Source organism: Podarcis bocagei, assembly GCF_964188305.1.
Source record: "Podarcis bocagei genome assembly, chromosome: 5".
Lineage (NCBI taxonomy): Eukaryota > Metazoa > Chordata > Lepidosauria > Squamata > Lacertidae > Podarcis > Podarcis bocagei.
The window spans coordinates 32,468,741-32,488,992 of record NC_138129.1 but is presented as its reverse complement, the minus strand read 5'-3'; the positions used below and the strand labels follow the sequence as shown (position 1 = coordinate 32,488,992).

General features: G+C 43.1%; 1 protein-coding gene across 6 annotated transcripts in view; it reads left to right on the top strand.

Moving 5' to 3' along the window:
* The window catches only part of CHD6 (chromodomain helicase DNA binding protein 6), a 108,735-nt gene that overhangs the window by 41,685 nt on the left and 46,798 nt on the right, over positions 1-20,252 (top strand). For all 6 annotated transcript variants that reach the window (XM_081195937.1, XM_081195940.1, XM_081195939.1 and 3 more), the window contains 2 exons: positions 12,732-13,249; positions 18,864-19,011. In XM_081195937.1, the coding sequence (XP_081052063.1) occupies positions 12,732-13,249; positions 18,864-19,011 (666 nt within the window). The remainder of the gene's footprint in view (positions 1-12,731; positions 13,250-18,863; positions 19,012-20,252) is intronic.

The following is a 20,252-nucleotide window of genomic DNA, read 5'->3' as shown; positions in this document are numbered from 1 at the left end:
AATTCAGTGACAGAGCACATGTCCTGCGTGTGTGATGTCTTTGGAGCTTCCACTTAAAAATAATTTGGGCAGGAATTATGGAGAAAACTACCGCATTTTTCGCTCCATAGGGCGCACCGGACCATAAGGCGCACCTAGTGGTTTTTTTGGGGGGGGGGAATCAAGAAAAAAAATCTGGATGGATCCCGCTCACTGCCTTGGCTTTGTTTTTAGCTGTGCGCAACCTCTCCCGGCCGGCTTTGTTTTTAGCTGCGGGGCTGGGGCGGGGGAAGCCCGAGCTTCCCCTGACCCCAGCCCCCAGAACAGGTTGGGGAGTGGCAGCAAGGTTGCCTTGCCTCCGCTCCCGGGGCTGGCGGGGGAAGCCCGGGTTAAGGGACCACACATTCGCTCCATAAGACGCACAGACATTTCCCCGTAGTTTTTAAGAGGAAAAAAGTGCGTCTTATGGAGCGAAAAATACGGTACTTATAGAAAGGGACCAGGTAGACAGATACCGTGCTAGACATACAATTGGTCTGATTCACTGTAAAGCCGCAGTAAAACCCCATCATTAGAAACAGTGCCAGCATGTAGGCCTGGCTGTTGCAACTGAATTCTAAAGGACTGCTCTTGCACCCTGTTCACACAAACACACGTTTTGTCTCATTCCAGTGATGTAGTTAGGCAACTTGATGGGCTTAGGGAGGAACCCCTCTGTAGATGGTAATGTATATTGCCCCACTTGCTTCAAAACGTGATAAGCCAGGATGGCTGCATTTGCCCTGCCACCCCAATTCATTCTCCTAAATAGGACCCTTGATATCTGCCCTACAGTCCTGCCTCGATAGCACCACTGCCTAGTTCTTTTTAGCCTTGGAGAGTCTGCTTTGCTGCCTTGGGTGTTTTTCTCCTTGCATGGAGCTGGGATGCCAAGATTTATGCTTTCCCTTGCAAGTCTATTTTTATTGTATCCACATAATGCAAGATACCATCGGAGCCTCGGCATTTACATTGCCTCCTTCCTCTTACTAATAATTTCTAGTGAGGCTGTTAAGGGGTAGGTATTGTTGGTGGACTGTGAGATGTAGCTCCTCCTTTGTGATCTGCAAGAACTGATGATCCCTGGAAGGGGAAAGGACAGGCAGTCAGAAGGGCTGCTGCTACCTTACAGCCACTGGTTGTTTTTTCACCTATGCAGCAGCCAAAACTGACCTCTAATGCTGTGTGTTTCCCATACAGGAAGTCTAGGTGGGAGGCTGGCTGAAAGAAAGGCTCAGCTGGATGTTCTGGATTTGACATGAGAAATATTTTAAGTGATTTTCAAGGGTTTGTGCTGCAGATGAGGTAATATTAGACAGAGGAATCATTGTGTGTCCCCCAACACTCCACCTTCATAATATCAGCATCTTGTCAAAGCTTTTTCTCCCCCCCCCCACTTTTCCTTCCTCCAGTGCGAGCAAAGGGGGCATTCTTGTTCCACTGGTTTTTCTTCACTTGTTGACTAACTTGAGAGTTTTGGGCTTGAAGGAGGGCAGGGGAGAAAGGAGAGCATTCAGGGCAGCAAAACTGGTTATTCTTCTGGGACTGAAAAAGTCTCCAATTTAACCTGGAGGTATGAAATTAGTAATAATAATAATAATAAGGCTTGTCCCCTAGATTTGGGGCTAGTGTGGATTTTAGAAGTGGGGGAGGCTGACATAATGTGCAGGGATCAGAAGTGGAATGCTTTATTAAGCTCTGGTCTGCTTTCGCATGTGTAGTTTTTCTGAATAAAACAGCAAATATGGGTAGCTACTTCAGGGCCAAATTACACATTACACAGTAGTGTCTTTGAATAGAAAACTTAGGTCTTGGGCACTCCTTGTTCTTAACAATAAACAGCTGCAGGGTGGTGGCGGGGTCTCCTAATCTGGATTGGGAGGTTGGAGGAGTGTGTGGAAAGAGTTTTTAACCCTTGGTTAATCTTTAGTGCCCCTGTGCTGTTTGGCTTCAAAAAAACCCCTCTTGAAGTTTCTTATTGTCCCTGATGGTACAACTTTAAACCTTCATAAACTGCCTCTCATTCAAATTCTCAGAATGGTTACATGAAGAAGAAGGGGAGGGAATGCAGCGAAGTAGTTAAAATTACAGGGGGAAAGAAAAGACCCAACAACCCATCATAAAACCAACAAGACACAGGGTGGAATTCAACATTGTGCTATTATGAACATTCTGCCTGCACAAGCATTTCAGCTTGCCAGACAGAACAAGCCACCCCCCTCTCTCCACTCACTTTTCTGAGGGAATTTCCTGGACCCACCACTGAACCAGTTCTGGGGCGTGCAGGGTGAGGAGAGGAGAAAAATCTCCACTGGGTAAGTGGAAGTCATTGTTCCATGCTTCCACTGATGGAGTTGCTTAGGTGAATGAACCTGCCTAAGAATCAACAGGCGGGCTTCTTGTAGAGCAGTTTGTGAATGACTTGGTTGGTTGGTGTCCATCTAATGGCTTGTTCACACATGTGTTTTCACTTCTCTTGGCATTGTCAGAGTTTATGTGAGTAGTGACTGCTGAGAGGGCCTTGTCAGTGGAAGTGCCTCGCCGTGCTAGTTTGTGGTCCACCAAAATGTCCTTTGGGTTAGTAAGTTTTTATTTTTCAGGGATTTTATCTGTGTCCTTGCTGCATATTAAAATCTAATACAGTGGTACCTCGGTTTATGAACTTAATCCGTTCTGGAAGTCCGTTCTTAAACCAAGACACGCCTTCCCTAATGAGGCCTTCCGCCGCCGGTGCCCTTCCATCATTCGGATTCCATTCTTAGACCAAGGTAGAGTTCTCAAACTGGGACACTATTTCTGGTTTTGCGGAGTTCGTAAACCAAATTGTTCTTAAACTGGACTGTTCTCAAACTGAGGTACCACTGTATTCTTAGATTTTAATTGTTGTTGGGATGTCCTTGCTACCATTGTGGTTTATCTCCACGTTTTGATTATTTTAATGAGACACTTTTGTAAGTCATTTTGTTAACTTAGAATACCAAGATATAACTATTATGTTAACATGCCTTATGCTAGTCAAAGATGGCTTATCTGGAATGCAACCTGCTTCTAGCTGAATACTTCTTGAGTTTGCTCTTGTATGGTCAGTGTTGGTGGCAATTTATTTACAGTGGTACCTTGGGTTACATATGCTTCAGGTTACATACGCTTCAGGTTACAGGCTCCGCTAACCCAGAAATAGTACCTCGGGTTAAGAACTTTGCTTCAGGATGAGAACAGAAATTGTGCTCCGGCAGCAGGAGGCTCCATTAGCTAAAGTGCTGCTTCAGGTTAAGAACAGCTTCAGGTTAAGAACGGACCTCCAGAACGAATTAGGTACTTAACCCGAGGTACCACTGTATTTACTTACACCAAAATATGTGCTTTTTGTTTCCCCTCCCAAAAAGAGTTACAGCTTACAAAATTTAAAATAAGCATGAAAATAATAATGTCCCGTAGTTAAAACACCATTACCGAACTAAGAGCAGCATCAGTAAGGAAAAACACGAAGGGTTGTTCTGTTAGCGTAAGCTTTTTGACTTCCACAACAGAATTTCCTCTCTTTTCTCCCTGTGTGCCACTCAGATCTGCTTGGACGATTGGCGAAAACCACAGAACAGAGTTTGGGAGCAAGTGGAGTGGGGAGGAGAGGGAGGGGAAGTTTTGTTGCGGAACTCCTAATGTTGGATACAACCCTTAGAGGCAAAAATATTATTTGTATATCAATAGATTTATTTTTATATTGTTTAAATTTTATTATAGTTTTGTTTTTTACTTTTTAACTAGTATCTTGTATGTTTTTAGCTTTCTGTATTTTACCTGTGTTGTTGTAATTTGTGTAAGCTGCTGGTTTGAGTTCCAGTCTGGGAAAGAGGTGAGATATAAAGAAATATAATAATAAATTAAATTCTAGCAAGAACTGAATTAAAAGCTTGTTTCAAGAGAACTAATATTGGAATACAACTAGGGAGAAAGATATCCGCTTAAAGCAGGTGACGTTCCACATATGGGGTACACTGCAGAGGAAAAACCCTCTCGTGCAATCCACATTTTGCTTGTGCAATAGACTTGAGCTTTCTGGTTGGCTAAAAACCCACCTGACTCTTTTCTTGTATATACAGAAAGGATTAATGATACTCACAGTGTCTGATACAGTTGAGAAGGGCCTATTGATGAGTGAAGAGCATGAGCACTTAACTGCTGCCAATGTTAAGTGTTGTTGTGAGAAGTAGCATTGTTGTGAGAGATAGGATCACTCTGGAGATGGGTGAAAAATGAATTCTGAAAAATAAACTGAACAAATGTTTCTCCCTGAAATGGCAACCCATGAGGGGTTAAGCTTTGCTTTGTCTCACCTCTTTGGTTCTGTGGCTCTGATGATAACAGAATACAAAGCTGGTGAGTAAAGGCATCTCAGCAAGGTCAGGGCTGACTGGCCTGGAATGTTTCCATTTGCAGCCTGTACCTAACAGGACTTTTCGGGAAATTTATAACATGCAAGGATATGTGAAATTAGATATGGCACCTATAATACCACTGTGATTTCCCCTGAAATGTCCCAGAGTTACCAGGGGCCTGCCCTGCATGGTGGCAGTGGATTGAGACTGGTAACTAGCCAGTTCTGTGGGTTTTATTTTCTTGTATCTGTTTCATAAGGCTGTTCCTACAGTTAGGTCTGAGAGCTGACTAATACCTAAAGAGGAAGTATGTCGGAAGGCAAGGAACAGGCAAGAGGTTTGGGAGAACGTGGCCTGGAACATCTAGGTGAGGAAGACTTGGTTGCTGACCACATGAGACTGGGCATGACCAGGAAGGAGATTATATATTTCTCTCTTCACTCCCCTCTAACCATCAATACCTCCCTGCCTCTTCTCACTATAACCTTCTAATCTGTTCATTCTGTCTCTTCTGCCTTTCTCCATCTCATCTCACACCCTTCGATCATCAAGAACTCGCCTCTTTAAATTCATGATCTCTTCTTTCATCTCTGGCCTTACTAACTTCACAACTCTTTTGGGGCTCAGTGCCCAAGATAGTTGGATATCCTCCTTATTCCTGACTTATTTAAGATCCACCTGCTTTTTAAAAAACAAAAACCCTTGTTTTCCTTTCCTTAACTGCATTACCTTCTCCTTCCCTTCCCCATCTTTCCCCTTTATGTTTTATGTTTAAATTAGATTGCGAGCTTCCAGGCATGTCCTTGTCCTTGGTTTGCCTTTTGCACAGTGTTTTGCATTTCAGGTTCAAAATAGTATACACCTGTGCATTGTATAGGGTATTTTATACTTTTAGAATGGGGACACCTTTTTTTCCAGGCCAGAATCTAAAGTTTGGGTATGTTCACAGACAGATAAGGGAAAAGCTTACCTCAGTATTAAGGGTTTAACTTTCTCTCTTTGTTCTAGTATTTCCCAGTGCTGGAGAGGCAGTCTGCTTTTTAAGCCAAAATAGCTTTTTTTCTTTGAAACCTGTTCAGTGAAAAAATAAAGTAAAGGCCCGGCTGCTTTTCCCTCTCTTGTATGAGAACACATGCAGCTTGAAAAATGAATGGTTGACTAAGCACCCTTCTTTACTTATTTGGGGTGTGAGCTGGGACACACCATTTCTGTTATTTCAAGTTCTTGTACCGGTTTGATCTTTGTGTTAGAGAAGGCCACATGTGGAGCAGTTTAGTACAGTGTTTCATGGTGATAGATTGGTGCTGTAAGGTTGCAGATGTGGAGCTGCTCATCAAGGGTGGCGGCTTAATTAAATTTTAGTGGCCTCTATTGAAGTATTTTTTTTTCAGAGCTTTGCCTAAAGAACGCTGGTCTCTGCAAATACACACAGGCAAGCAGCTAAAAAAAAAGTAGGTCATACTTTTGAGGCCTACTAACCTTGACAGTTTGCCTTTAAAGTGCATCCCTCTCTCACTGTGTTCACAGCAGCTCCTGATTGGAAGCAGATTAAGTTTTTTCTCTTCCCCCTCCATCCTGCTCTGGGTGTACTTGAATTCCCATTGGCTTTCACTGAGATTCATAGTGCCAGATCCAGGACAGGTTTTGGGAAGTTGTGCAACATGAACACACACACACACACAGATTTTTTTTGCTGATGTTTCTATTCTCTGCTCTCTTTTATTATTAGAGCTACAAATTCTATTTGCAAATCTGCCAACCAGCATTAGATGCTGAGACATTGCTTTAACAGAGCCAAATAAATGAAGAAGGATTGTAAGACCTGTCCTATCTTCAAGAGGCATGGTAGTTCCTATGTACAGTGGTACCTCGGGTTACATATGCTTCAGGTTACATACGCTTCAGGTCACAGACTCCGCTAACCCAGAAATAGTGCTTCAGGTTAAGAACTTTGCTTCAGGATGAGAACAGAAATTGTGCTCCGGCGGCACAGCAGCAGCAGGAGGCCCCATTAGCTAAAGTGGTGCTTCAGGTTAAGAACAGTTTCAGGTTAAGAACGGACCTCCAGAACAAATTAAGTACTTAACAAGAGGTACCACTGTATATCTGACTACAGGTGTTTTCGTGTTATAGAACCGACCTGCCTTCATCTGTAATCCAACTGTGTTATTGCTACTATGATGATCCCAGAGATGCAAATTAACTTTAAGTGAGATATTTTGTTATGATGGTTTATTGGTGAAAGTTTGAAAATGCAAGGTTATGGAGGCATAAGCATGCAGCTAAAATGGAGTATTTTGAGCAGATGTCAAGTCACACATGAGAAGGAAAAAGAAGAGGAAGTGTCCGTATTGCTATTGGTTAACTGCATTAGAATGTCACATGCCAAAGCTGGACATGGAAAACTTGCATGTGTCAAGAGAACTTTAAATGTTAATGGAATTAGAAGCTGCAGTTGGTGTTAGGAAGTATAATTTTCTGAAAGCTTATTTATTTATTCTTCCCAGTAGGGGGCCTGAGCTAGTAGGTGGCTGCAGAACAAATAATTATGTTGACTGTGTTATTTTAAAGCATGGATAAGGCTGCAACAAATTTTATCCTGTTTTGATTTTCCTATCAAAAATAGTACAGTAGATAGAAGTAAAACATGTCTCACATTCAACCAGTTCCCACAAAATGATTCCACCTATCCCTTTTATAGGAAAATGTACCATATATCATAATATTCAAAATAAAGGATGGGCCAAGCATGCTGCTCTCCCAAAAAATAAGTCTGCTACAAATTTGCAATTAAATCATTTTTTAACAACTTGGGTTTTATGTGTTTTTCAACAATTTAACATCCATAATGTCCAGAGAAGGACGTAATGCAGTCATATTTATTTAGGTTACAATCCTAAAAACACTTAGCTAGGAGTAAGTCCTATTGAACTCAATAATACTTACATCTGGGTAAGACTGCATAGAATTATGCTGTTAAAATTGTATGCTTAGCCATCCTGTCTCTTCAGGTGATTAAGAAAGCTTTTAAAAATAATATAAAACTAGCTAAGAAATAATCTTCAAACCTAAGAGAACAAGCAAATCTGTCAGAAAAGAGCAACAGAGTTTTGTTAGGAATTATACAAATGCATATTAATAGTTAACTTCTTTATTAAGAATTTGTGTAGAAATAGATGCAGACTGACTTATAATACCGATTTAAGGAAAAGGTGACTGCTTCATCCCATTTCTTTCAGTGTTAATTTTAAAGCTGTATTTTTAACTAGGTTGATTTTTCAATTATGAAAGAGCAGTACATTTCAATAACTACTCATTTCAAACAGCTATTTTGAAAACTAAATTTAAGATCATTAACTGCTCAGATTATTTTGTACTTCAGGTTTCTTCCATTCTAGTTGTACAGGTGTAACAAATCTAATTCAGTTCTGAGGTTCCTGCAGGACTCAGATAAGGTTTGCTGGGGCTACAGTTGTTCATTAATTTCCCCCCCTGTTTCCATTGTTTTACATATCACATACTATAAACATCAGTGGAGGAGAGGGCACAACTGTTGCAAGTAAATGCACTATATGAAGCTCAATTCTAGTCACAATTTTCTTATTTCGATTGCAGCATGTTTATGATTTGAATTTCCAGATTCCCTGTATAAAAGGACACCAGTGTTCTTTTACATATTTGCAATCAGTTATTGCAGATGGCCACATCAGTTGCAGATGTGTTTAAATGCCATTGATTTAGTCTTTTCCAAACTATTTTTAAAATCACATCAGTATCCTGCTCTTCTTCCAAGTAGCTCGAGGCAATGTACATGGGATTATCTCATTTTATTGCTGCAATAACTCTGTGTGGTAGCTTAGACTGAGAGAGGAATGACTTGCCCAGGGCCAATCTGTGGGGTTTCATGACGGAAAGGAGATTCTAGCAATATCCGAAATGGCAATGCTGATGAAACGCTGCTCTGGCTCTACAAGTTAAGGCTGTTTTTCTCAAACTTGGATCTCCAGCTGTTGTTGGACTACATCTCCCATCATCCCTAGCTAGCTGAGTCAGACCACTGGTGCCTCTCACTTTGTATTGTCCACACTGACTGGCAGCAGCTCTCACTTTATCACTACCCCACTTTATCACTACCCTAAGGAGTCTCAAAGCGGCTAACAATCTCCTTTCCCTTCCTCCCCTACAACAAACACTTTGTGAGGTGAGTGAGGCTGAGAGACTTCAGAGAAGTGTGACTGGCCCAAGGTCACCCAGCAGTTGCATGTGGAGGAGTGGGGAAGTGAACCCCATTCACCAGATTACGAGTCCACCGCTCTTAACCACTACACCACACTGGCTCTCACACTGGGACCTTCTGCATGCTGAGTAGATGCTCTACCACTGAACTATGGCCCTTACCCATTCTCTGAGGAGAGTCTTCTCTGTATATACTCTGGTTTCTCTTCAGATCATATACATCTTTTGCCTGGCAGTGAAATTATATGCCTTTCAGTGCTGGGTTAAAATCATCATCATCATCATCACGACCATCATTTATTACTTACCATATTTTTCGCCCTATAGGACGCACTTTTCCCCCTCCAAAAATGAAGGGGAAATCTGTGTGCGTCCTATGGGGCGAATACAGGCTTTCGCTGAAGCTTGGAGAGCGAGAGGGATCGGTGCGCACCGACCCCTCTCGCTCTCCAGGCTTCAGGAAGCTATCAGCAAGCCTGGGGAGCCCGTGGAAGTTCCTGCAGGGCTCCCTAGGCTGCGGATAGCAGCCTGCCGCCCGGTGCGCAGGGCACCCTGAAGCAGAGCGCCCCGCGCTTTGGGCAGACATCGGCCAGCCCCACAAGCTCGGGGGACAGCGGGGAGGCGCAGCGCCGCCATCCCGCTGTTCCCCGACCTGGTTTTGGGGGGGGGAAATAAAGGAATTTCCCCCCCTTTATTCCCCCCCAAAAAAACCTAGGTGCGTCCTATGGGACGGAGCGTCCTATGGGACAAAAAAATACGGTATACCCCACCTATCTTGCCGGGCCACCCCAGCCACTCTGGTGGTTTCCAACAGAATATTAAAAACACAATAAAACATTAAAAACATCCCTAAACAGTGCTGCCTTCAGATGCCTTCTAAAAGTCAGATAGTTGTTTATTTCCTTGACATCTGATGGGAGGGCGTTCCACAGGGCACTACCGAGAAGGCCCTCTGCCTGGTTCCCTGTAACTTTGCTTCTTGCAGTGAGGGAACCGCCAGAAGGCCCTCAGAGCTGGACCTCAGTGTCCGGGCAGAACGATGGGGGTGGAGACACCCCTTCAGATATACTGGGCCGAGGCCATTTATATAAAACCTTTTTATTTGCAGAAGCATTTTAAAATACTGACTTTTTAGAAAAGCCACCTCATCTTTCATCAAGAGTTCATACTATGTGAGTAAAGGGACCCCTGACCATTAGGTCCAGTCGCGGACTAATCTGGGGTTGCGGCGCTCATCTTGCTTTACTGGCCGAGGGAGCCGGCGTACAGCTTCCGGGTCATGTGGCCAGCATGACTAAGCCACTTCTGGCGAACTAGAGCAGCTCACGGAAACACCATTTACTTTCCCACCGAAGCGGTACCTATTTATCTACTTGCACTTTGACATGCTTTCGAACTGCTAGGCGGGCAAGAGCTGGGACCAAGCAACAGGAGCTCACCCCGTTGTGGGGATTCGAACTGCCGACCTTCCAATCGGCAAGCCCTACGCTCTGTGGTTTAACCCACAGCGCCACTGAAGCTACATTTTGGCAGATCTGTGCGTGGCCATTTTGGGTGTTACTTTGTATGGTGAATCCTTCTGTTTATGTGACGTTGGGTAGATCCCTTTGTTCGGAATCATTGTTGACTTTTACCAGTTCAAGAATAGCAAGATGCTGAGGAATCTTGTTTCCTAAGTTTTTTGTTTGTTTGTTTCTTTTATTACATGGCTGAGGATGACTCTGCTAATCCATGCCAGGAGTCAGGAGAGCCATATCTTTCTCCCTGAAATTGGCAGCTCTGCTTCACTGCAGTGAAATGCTCTCTAAAGTGTTTGGGTCTACTGTTATGTCTTTGCTGTGGAATAATGCAGCAGCTGAAAAGTGTTACACTGAATTTGAAAATACGCAGGAATTTTATAGGAAAACTCAATTTAAAACAGGAGTTGGCTTGAATGTAGCTTCATTGCTGCTGGATTTTTCCCCATGCAGCCATGTGATAAGCTGGGTTGTAGCACTGCATTGCACAGTGAAGTGATTTTTAGAACATCTTTACTGTTCTGGATATCTGATGTTCAGCCAGGTTTGTACAACCAGGTTCACGTGTGGCTGCATGTGTTTCTTTGCAAAGCTTGCAAGTAGTGGCCACTGTGGTAAATGGTTATCTGCTGGTACTTATTTATTTGTTGATGGCGATAGCAAAGCTTTATCTTGCTCCTGCAGTCATAGCCTCGAGACACATTTTCCCTCATGTTGGTACCTGCCAAGGTGAGTTTAGTGAAGTTGTACTAGGTCAGGCATAGGAAACCTATGTACCGCCAGGTGTTATTGGACTACAGCTGCCACCATCCCTTTGGCTGATAGGAGTTGGCAAGATTTGGAGGACCACTGTGCTAGATTAACAGTGAGTATGAGGCAAAGTTAGGGCTAGCAGGATAGTGGGGAAGGGTTTATTTTGCTTGGGATGTGCTGTGTCGTAATGAAATGTTGGCCAAGTGGTGGTTACATTAGGACAGAGATGCCACTTGGTGCATTTGTTTGCAAGGCTCTTTCACCTTATTTTTATGAGAACTTGCACAATGGACAGTACCCAACTAAACAATTTCACTACTGCAAGCATTTTTAGCTGTGCAGTAAGAGCTTCTCCACCCTCCGCCCTAAATGTGCTCTGGTGGGTTGAGGGAACCTCTGGAACAGATTTAGAGATGGTGTAGGGAGAAGAGGAAATGCAAGAAATCCTAGTGGAACTGGATTTCCATTTCTGCTCAGCTTGTTGTCATATGAAATGCTTCTGACAATCAAAGCAGTACACATACCTGTTTTTCTTCTCTACAATTTTCTCTATACAAATTAATCACTTAAAGTGCACTGCCATATATAAAAAATGGTTCACAATTAGTTCCCTGTCCTGATATAATGGACTTGACAGGTATGTCTTCAGGACAGCCATTGCTGTTGTGGGAGGGATATCACTACTGCTGCTACTACTACTACTACTACTACTACTAATAATAATAATAATTTCCAGTGGTTTTGAAAGGCTGGGAGTTTGAAAACAACTGGGGGAACAGCTGTTTCAAGACCTTTGTCACCCTTTCCTCTTTCTTCATAATCATACATCTTTGTATAGGATCTTGGCTATTTGTGATGTAGTGATTAGAGGCCAGCGATGGTAGCTAAAATTTCCCAGAGAACCAACAATTTATTTTAGAGACAGGGCCTTCTATATCTCTTTTATACAAAGCAGAGATGGTATGTTGCTGTGGCAGCTCAGTCATTTACACCCTCCGGCTAGCATAGCAGGCCAACAGCAGGTGTGAATTGTCAGGTCAACAGCAGCTTCAAATATCTGGACGGCTGTGTCATGAAAGACATGAAAGACGGGAGGAAGCTTATTTTCTCCTCCTTCAGAGGGTAGAACCTGAACCAACAGATACAAATTGCAAGAAAGGAGATTCTGACAAAACATTAGGAAGAACTTTCTCATGGTAAGAGCTGTTTGACAATGGAATGAACTACCTCAGAAGGTGATGGTCCCTCCTTCATTGGAGAGTTTTTAAACAGAGGTTGGATGGCCATCTGTCAGGGATGCTTTAGCTGTGATTGCTGCATCACAGGAGGTTGGACTAGATGCCCCTTGGGCTCCCTTCAAACTCTGCATTAATTCCTCCAACTCTGTAATGTGTGCAGAGAATGGCTTCACATATTACCTGTTCCAGCATTTACTTTGATTTCTGAGTATGTATGTATCCTTTAATAATCAAGTGTCTCTTCTTTTGCCAGGCATATGCATTTTTCAGTGTCATAATCCATAGTCCTGAGGCAGCCAGCCATGCATACATTTTTAGGGAATGCACTATTTCTAGCACAGAGAAAAATCCTAGTAATGTGGTAGGTTGCCTAAGACCTGGATGGAAACCCTGGCATCAGTGTGGATTAAATGAGTGAAACTTTCTACTGTTTTTGTCAAAGCTAACTTTTATTCAAAATCACGTGAGAAGGACAGGCCACTTGTCTTTACCTTGTTAAATACAGCCGCCAGGGTTGGCTCTCAACCTCTCAGCAGCAATACACACTCCTGTGTACATGTGTGGTGACATTTCTTTCTGTCTTCTCTTTGCAGCTGCCAAATTTTAATGTGCTGAGTCATTCCCCAATGTCTGATGCCTCCATCACCTTTGAATGCAAGCCACAGTCCCCTTTTGCTGACAGCACAGATCAGGAAGATTTGCATGACCTGGTGACAATCTCTGACTTGGCCAGCGTGAGCCTGGCCCAGAAGGACCAGCCGGATGTGGTGCCTGTTGAGGTGCCCGATGAGATTGTGCAGAACATGGTGACATCCCTTAATGGGATGCAGGACGATAGGGGTGGGGGCACTGGGGTGAAGAAGAAACGGAAGAAAAAAGAGCTGGGGCAGCAGGAACCAGGGGGTGAAAGAGAAGCCAAACCAAAGAGAAAGAGAGAGCCTAAGGAACCAAAAGAACCCAAAAAGCCCAAGGAGCCTAAGAAGGCCAAGGAGCCCAAGCAGGAGGGGGCGAAGAGACCCAGAAAGCCTCGGGAGCCCAAAGTCCCAAAGGAGCCTAAAGAGAAGAAGAGCAACTCGGAGTCTCCTCCCAAAGCCAGACCCAAGAAGACCAGGTGGGTGTTTGCTCAGTTCATGTTACCCTTTGTTTGATTCCGCAGCCATTTTTCTCTCTGCTTTGCTTTGGGCCTGAATGTTGTGGGTGGTTTTTAGGAACAGGCTATTACGTCTACACTTCTCTATACCACAAAGCATAGTGCATCCCAGAGGACTACAGAATGAAACACCCTTGAGCTAAAACCTGTAATGTGCTGGTGAGCAAGTTCATAGTTTTGTATATGTCAAATGTAGTCAAAAGACTCACTTTTTTGCAGCTCCTGTCCCCCCCCCCCCCGAATTGAGTCCCACCGCTTATAGGAGAATGGCTCAGATGTTGATAGGAAACAAATTGCTTAATGCTGTTGTGGAATAAAGGCAGCTTGGTGATTTTGGCAAAATGGGATGGAGAGCCTATTTGGTTTGTTGATGTTTCTGTGCTAGAGGGACTGGATATTTAAAAGTATGTTTTCACTTTGGGGTTTCATAAAATTAGTACCTAGCAAAAGCATTATTAATCATATTTATAGTAATTTGTTCAGAACCATGTGTCTGCCTTCTCAGTATGGTTGTTAAAACTGCAAGAGCTCCCATTTCTGTGCCAGCGTGGAAGCGTAATTTGTTTTCGTTGAACGCAGTTAAAATTATTGTTCCCTACTTAGATTTATCTAAGGCTCCTGTCAAATGTAGCCACAGTGGTATGGGAGTGCTATGAAGTGATCCCATAGTTGGTCAGGTGGAGAAAAACCATGTGATTGGCCTTGCCCATATTGTAGTGTCTGCATTTGTCTTGGAATTGTTTTCATATATTTTAATTGTTTTGTTATCTGTATTCATCACCCTGGAGTCCTTTGGGAGGCAGGGAAGGATATACATGTAGTTAAAAGTGATAATTCACACACAGCCTAAACCTAAATGGGCTCACACAACTTGGAAACGGCCCCTGTGCCTCTCTGACTGCATGAAATGGGGACCTAAATCTCAAGTTCTGACTGCCTTCTGCAGTAATACTTGGTGTTTGAGGTTGGGCAGTTTCCCCCTTCTTTTTTCCCTTTGATGTCACATACCTCCCCCCCCAATGTCACGTACTTTGGTTTGAGAAGAAAAGTAAGTAAATGGCTGCAGTAAATAGGAGGTGGCTTAATTGAAATCTGTCTGTGGTGGGAGTTTCTATAGAAAAATCCCCAAGTATAAATGAGGCAAGAATTTTGACCTCTTGGTAGCTTTATTCATCCTTGTTGGTGGACAAAGTGGAACTGAATGTGGGAATAGGGGAGGGGGGGGGGAAATCGCAAGTCCTAGTTCATCAGTGACAGAGTCAGAAATAGAACCCATTTCCCTCCTTAAGCTATCATGTGACATGGGTTTCCTAGAATACAGCTTGTTTTCCTCAAAATGACTGTTTTTCTATGTCTGTTGTAGTGCTGGACTGTAATAAACGAGGGTGCATGTCTTAGGGTTCTTTGTGTTGCTGCCTGAACTAATTTCTTTAATTACGAGCTGGTCAGGAGAGAAGGGCTGATCTCCCTTGAGAGTGTCCTTAATTGAAGATAGGCGTAGGTAATGTCTCCTGCCTTTGTTGCTCTCTCTCCCTTTGATTTGGCTAAAAGCTTTCACAGAGTCACTTGCTTTAAGAATCCAGGGGTGAAGTCTCCACTCCCCAGCAATCCATGCTTTCCCTGGGGTTATGGTTGGACTTGTGCAGGTAAACAAAGGACAAGCACCAGGCTAATCTGAAAGCGGACTAATTATCCCAGCATGTGATTATTTTTGCGTTCACTCGAAACCTGTGAAAGTGTTCAACATTCATTTGCCACCTGGGCTGAAGATTTGACTTGCTGTTCTTTAGTGGTCAGGAGCATGACACATTAGATAGAGAATTCTGTGTGGATTTCATCATGCTTAAAAAGAAAAATCGGTTTATGTAAAATCATGTTTTTTATCACACCTCAGTGTGGCATTGGGATGGTGCAGTTCTATGGCTGAAGCTAAGCCAGCCTGACCCTATATAAGCCTTCTGGCTAACAGACCACAAGAACTATCATGTACCCCACCCTGAACAGCTGGACTGAGAAGTGGGCAGTCAGATCAGCAGCACTGGAGGAGATAAATATCCAGACACCAGCATAATGGCTATTCCTTAGCTAGAACCTACTGAACTTGGATACCATGAGCTAGAGACCCTTGAATTAACACCTCCAGTCAACAACCTCTGGGCCTGCACCCTCCCAAAGGACCTGTCCTCATCTTCACCAGAGACACTATGTGTCTCCATGTCACTCATTCTGGAGGGAATTAAGGTGTGCTAGGCTTGAGGCCAAAGGACTCAAAAACATCGCTTTAGGAGGGGGCAGAGCCTGGGAGGTTGTGATCTGGTCCTGGAGGAATGAAAGGCTTCAGTTTGCAGACTCTCTTGGAACTCTCCAAGGTGCTGCATCTTTGGGCCTACCTTGTCCCTATTTGTCCTGTGGAATTCTTGTTAAGGACCTCAAAAGTGTAGAAAATAAATAAATTACTTTTACCAGGTGCCATAAGATTGACTTTAGCGATCAATTTTAAAGGGGTTTTAAAATGAGAGAAATGCCCACCCAGGTAGGGTAACAGTGGGAGAGGAGTGCAAAAAGGAGAAGAGTTTTAGAATGTTAAATTCACCAGGGGGTGGGTTTCTTGTCAATGACACTTGTGACTGCCACATATTATGTTGCTCTTCATAATTTGTGGACTTGAGCCACAGCTAGGAGCAACTTGCTTGTGACGAAAGGGTCATTCTTGCTACTTAGATTCTCAATAAGGATTCAAGTCCATTGGTCCTGTCACAAGACATTTTAAAAAGAAGATAGCAGGGAAGCATTCTTTCTGAAGTGACAGTATAAAACATGCATGCAAATGGAGCAATTGCTGCAAATTCTCTAAGCGGCTGGTAATCGTGGCATAATCTCCTCTAAATTATTTCTAATCACAGTTAGCTCCAGCATTCATGAATGGAACCGTTGTTAATTGTGACTGCAAAATCAATGTCTGGGGACTTGCTACTGAAGCAGAAGCTACAGCATCGGTGCATTTCCAGAGCTTCTGGTTCGTTCACAGGCATGTGGTTGCGTCGCAACTGCCTGAAAAAGCTATTGGCAAGAATTTTTTTTTTGCACAACCTCCAGCTAACAGCAATTTCCCATGAAACAGGGGCAGGAAGGTTCAGCGGAAACATGATTTTAAAATAGACAAAGAAAGATAAACCAAAGCAAACCATTTCTTGTTAAAGGAGTGGCAAAAGCAAAAATAAACTAGATGAAAACAGTCCTGAGTAAGGACTAATACACTTGAAATGTGATTTCTGTGGTCCCTGTGGATGTCTTATTCCTGTCCACACATCCCTCCCCGCTTGACCTGGTAAATTGGTACAACTCTCTTGATTTGTATATGCTGGTACCAGATATGTGAAACCGATCTGGTATTTGCCTGGTGCCTCTGAGTGCTTTGCAGAGACCAATGCACTGGAAGTAAGCATCATTGATAGAGAAAGGACATTAAACCCTGAACATGAAACTCAGCTGTGTTTTGGGTTAAGTTTAAAAAAGTTATGTGTTTGAAGTTTGTCAACTTTTAATTTGAGAAACATCATAGGGAATTTGGCTTGAACTGTGCCTGATTGTGCATTGTCTGGTTTGCAGCTGGTGGAGGCATAAATTGATGGGGCCAGTTATGGGGGCTACTCCCCCCCCATTTACAATAGTCTCACTGGCTACCAGTCCATTCCTGGGCACAATTCAAAGTGTTAGCTGTTACCTACAAAGCCTTACACATCTTGGAATTAGGCTGTCTGAAAGGTTAGGTTTTTCTATATGATGCTGTCCAGGTTTTAAGATTCTCGAAGAGAGGTCCTTCTGTCAGTCCTGCTAACATCAGAACCACACTTGGTGGACCTTAAGAGAGGACCTTCTTGATGGCTGCTGTAGAACTCCTTGCCAAGGGAGGTCTGGCTATTCCCATCTCTTAGTGACCTCCTGTTGGTAGGCAAGAAGATTTTTATTTAGACAGGACCTGTACTCATAAGCCAACTATTGTAAATATGTTTAAATTGGTTTGAAGTGGTTGTTTTTCTTGCTGTTTTACCTGACTTGTTTTTGTATTTTAATGTTGTTTTTGTTGTATTTTATTGCATTTGTATTGTTAGCCACCTTGAGCACCATCTGATGCATGAAAACAACTGGAAAGGGCTGGGTTAAGCTGTAGCAGAGGAAACAAGGCACAAGAAAGTAGCAAAACCAAAGAATTCTGCTCCTTTTGGCCACTGGCTGAATCTCTAATGGTCCAAGCAACTGGAACAGGCCCTCATCAGATTCTTAAAACTTTGAGTGTTGCTGGAACCAAATTTCCAAAACTCCAGCAAATAAAGGTTATCCATTGTATTCCTACTATCATGGTGTGCTCCTCCCTACTCCCCAATTATTTGAAGGTCTGCATTGTATATTATATAAGGCTCTTTTAGAAGCTATGCAGGTTTCATGTTGCACCAAGGTCTACTAGGAAGGAGAAAATATGATGCTTAATTCCCCATCTCTGGAACTGCAACTGCTAGCTGTTACCCAGTTCTGTCTCTGTCCTTAGGTGAAGCACACAGTTACCTTGGCAGGTGGAGAACAGGAATAAAGAAAAAACTAAGCAGTTATAATATTATCAGAGGTAGAGATCAATTTTAGTTGGTATGCTAGGTTAAAAAAAAAAGTCAACAGAAACAAAATTGGGTAGCTTTATCCTAGCAGTTAGAGGGAATAACCTCTCTGATAACGAAACCCGCTTCACAATTTTTACTACCTAGCCTGATGAAGAGCTGTGGGGAACTGAAAAGCTTGCCATTATTTTGTGACATTTCAGTTGACCTAATAAAGGTATTGACATAATGTGGATTTTGGATACATGGAATGGATGATTTACTGAATGACTTACTCTGGCTGCCCACTTTTTTAACACAGGCACTTTTGAGGCTGCCTTTTCATTAACAAGACATAAAAAAAAATGCTGTGCAGTGAAATGTCTCTGTATTTGCTTGCTATAGTATTTTTCTCCTTTTCGTGTTGAAAAGATTTTGCAGACATCTTTTGCTTACTTGTTCCTGGAAAGGGAGAAAGTGTAACCTGATTCCACCAGCAAGACCAGTCAGTTTGTAATTCAATTAACACAGCTCTTGTTCAGCCCTGACTCTCTTTGTCCAAAGAACACCCAACTGCCATGTGACAACATCAACCTCTCCTAGCCCTACTTCCCCACCCCCATTTGTTTTTTTAAATTGTTTGGAAGCCCAGAGAACGGTTCTGTTTAATTTGACACTGAACAGGCATTCATGTAATGCTAAACCAAAACATGGCTTGATTCAGATGTGGTTTTTGGGAAGAACATAACTGCCATTGGAAGAGAACCATCCAAAGGCATGGTTTTGTGTGTGACCCTTTTGATCCTGACTGAAAATGACCAAGTACTCTCAAAGGAATAGTGGCACAAAGGGAGACACATTTTAGGGAGGCATTTTGGGCAGAAACACAAATTATTACACCAAGCAAATTATTACACCAAGCTGATGTCCTTCAAAATGTACCTGCAATTTCATATTCCTCTGACACTACTCATTTATATCTGCAGCACGGAGCAAGGACCAACTCCTGTTGAGAAGAAAAAAAAAGGGAAAAGGAAAAATGACACTTCAGTGGACAGCCTTGAGCTGGATCAAAGCCTCCTTTCACTGTCTGGGCAGAGCCCTGAGGAGTCTGCTGAATCAGCTGACAGCCAGGTATGCTTGGGCTTCTCACCTTTATGGGCATGGGAGGCTCTGTCTTGAGAAAGAATGACTGCTATCATTGGGATTCTGTGTGTGACTCTTCAGGTATATGGCCAGTTGCTGTTCCAGTAATGTTCCTCCTATTTAGTTGGAGAGCTCATTTTTTAATCATACGTTCCTTACAATGTGAGTCCCAAAGGATACATCTTGATAGCAGTTTGTGCCCAAAACCAGAAGTGTGGGAATTTGCCAAACTGTGTATGTCCAAAATGCAAATGCCTTGTTTTTTAATACTACATGACCCCTTACCCTCATGGATAGCATGGTCTGTACTGATCTTGTGCCTGGCCCTGCTTGTGCTGGAGAGAGGTAGGAATCTATATAGTATAGAATTGATTATTCAGTATAGTGAAATATAGGGGGATGTGCTGTGCGTGTATCTCCTCCTTTAAAAATGCCAAGACCCTACCATCTGGCCATGCATCCAAGATACAACTGGTATGAAGAGAATGCTCTCCTTTCAACTTTTCCCTCTACTCTTGCAATTGCTGACCTTACCTGAGTCACAGGTACCCTGGACAGCTCCATGCTCAGGCTGAATACTTCATATGAGCAGAGCTCAGATGTTGCTTCAGCAGCTACCACTCTCAGACCGAGCCTTAAATAGGAACTGCAGCTCTGTCTCTGTAGCTAGCACTGCTTTTGCTGAGAGGAGCACTGTGATCAATTTGCTTCTTAACAGACCCAATAAGATTATGGGTCAAGAAAAGCTGGAGACGCAAAGAGGAGATAAAGGATGCTGAAGGGGATGTTCTGTTAAATCAGTGATTTGTGAATTCAACAGGGAGTTTGCTCGGAGAGTATTTGCAGCATGAAGGAAGTGATGGTTTACTCAAGGGCAGCTCCAGGGAAGACACAGAACAGCAAAGTGTTTCTGTGGAGTGAGCTGAATTGTGCTTAGAGCTTCCCAAACAGAAAGGGCATTTGCCTCCCTTTCCTTTGCTTGTCTATGGAGACACTGCCTATGGAGTTAGTGAAGATTTCCAGGAGCATATGGTGTTGAAATCAGAAAGATACTTGCTGTTGGAAGGAAACAACTGAAGTGAAGGGCATGAGGTTTTAGATATACTTGACTAAGTGCAGATTCTCAGCCACCAGAGTAAGTCATTACCTGCCTTGTGGTTTGCTTTGTGCTGGTTTTCTTTCTGGGATTTATGGGGCCTTTCAACATGCATATGACTGTGAAAGAGCAG